Source organism: Saprolegnia diclina, assembly GCF_000281045.1.
Source record: "Saprolegnia diclina VS20 unplaced genomic scaffold supercont1.20, whole genome shotgun sequence".
Taxonomy (NCBI): Eukaryota; Oomycota; class Saprolegniomycetes; order Saprolegniales; family Saprolegniaceae; genus Saprolegnia; species Saprolegnia diclina.
In genome coordinates, this window is record NW_008246087.1 from 253,603 (window position 1) to 254,511 (window position 909).

A 909-nucleotide genomic window follows, 5' to 3' on the forward strand; every position below is an offset into this window, starting at 1 on the left:
TACGTGAGGAGGCACGAGAGAAGCGCGATGCCAACGTACACCCAGCCGTAGCGAACACTGGTGTTCATCCACGACGTGTTGGCCCAGTAGCTCATCAACCAATCCGTGAGCGCAAGCGACGTCTGCGCGAGCGTGAAGAAGGCGAGGATCGAGAAGCCGACCACGTAGCCGTTGAACCCGCTCGCACCAAAGTACATCTTGTACGTGCCCATAGGAGCGTGAGGAGCGTCGCGAGCACGTAGCCGTTGTTGATGTGCATGGACGTGTGGACGACCGGGTCTTCAGCGAGGTACTGCAAGATGGACTGGATCAAGATGGGCTGCAGGAGCATAATACCCGCGTACGCCAAATAGAGGAACAGGCCCCCGAGGATCTGGGCGCGGAAGGTGCGAAACAAAGCCACGTGGATGCGCGGGATGGATTGCGTCTTCTCGGTGGCCCAATGCTTCTCAAAGCGGTCGTAGAGGACGTGCGCCTCGTCGCGAGCAGGTAGCGGCCACGTGTCGGCCTCGGTGAGCGGCGCCGTCGCACCCCGCTTGATGAGGCAGTCCATCCATGCGATCGTGAGCACCGAGGCCCAGCTCGCGGTCTCGCGCGGGTTGACATCACGGCGCAGCTTGGCCGCGTTTGTTGGCGTTTGCACTGGACGGTACGTTGTCATGTCCGAGAAAATGGAAAAGTGAGCGTGGTGAGGTGAAAGTTTGTTTTTTGAAAAAAAGACACGCGCACGCGAGGACCTACCCACACCATTGTGTGTTATCAAACCGCGGGCGGGTGGTCAGATTCGACGCCAGCCTTCACCAGACATGTGGCCACATCCCTGCCACGAGTTAAGATGACGGCAAGGTCCAGCGCGTCAACAATCAAAGTTGGTACAAGACCAACATTCGGTGCAGTACCGCCGAGACA

At 58.9% G+C, this 909-nt stretch overlaps 1 protein-coding gene across 1 annotated transcript in view; it reads right to left on the bottom strand.

Moving 5' to 3' along the window:
- The window catches only part of SDRG_07071 (hypothetical protein), a 4,439-nt gene extending 3,753 nt beyond the window's left edge, over positions 1-686 (bottom strand). Inside the window, exons 1-2 of the mRNA XM_008612887.1 lie at positions 239-686; positions 42-197 (exon numbers count right to left, since the gene is read on the bottom strand). Of these exons, the coding sequence (XP_008611109.1) occupies positions 42-197; positions 239-661 (579 nt within the window). The 5' untranslated portion in view covers positions 662-686. The remainder of the gene's footprint in view (positions 1-41; positions 198-238) is intronic.
- Between the last annotated feature and the right edge of the window lie 223 nt (positions 687-909).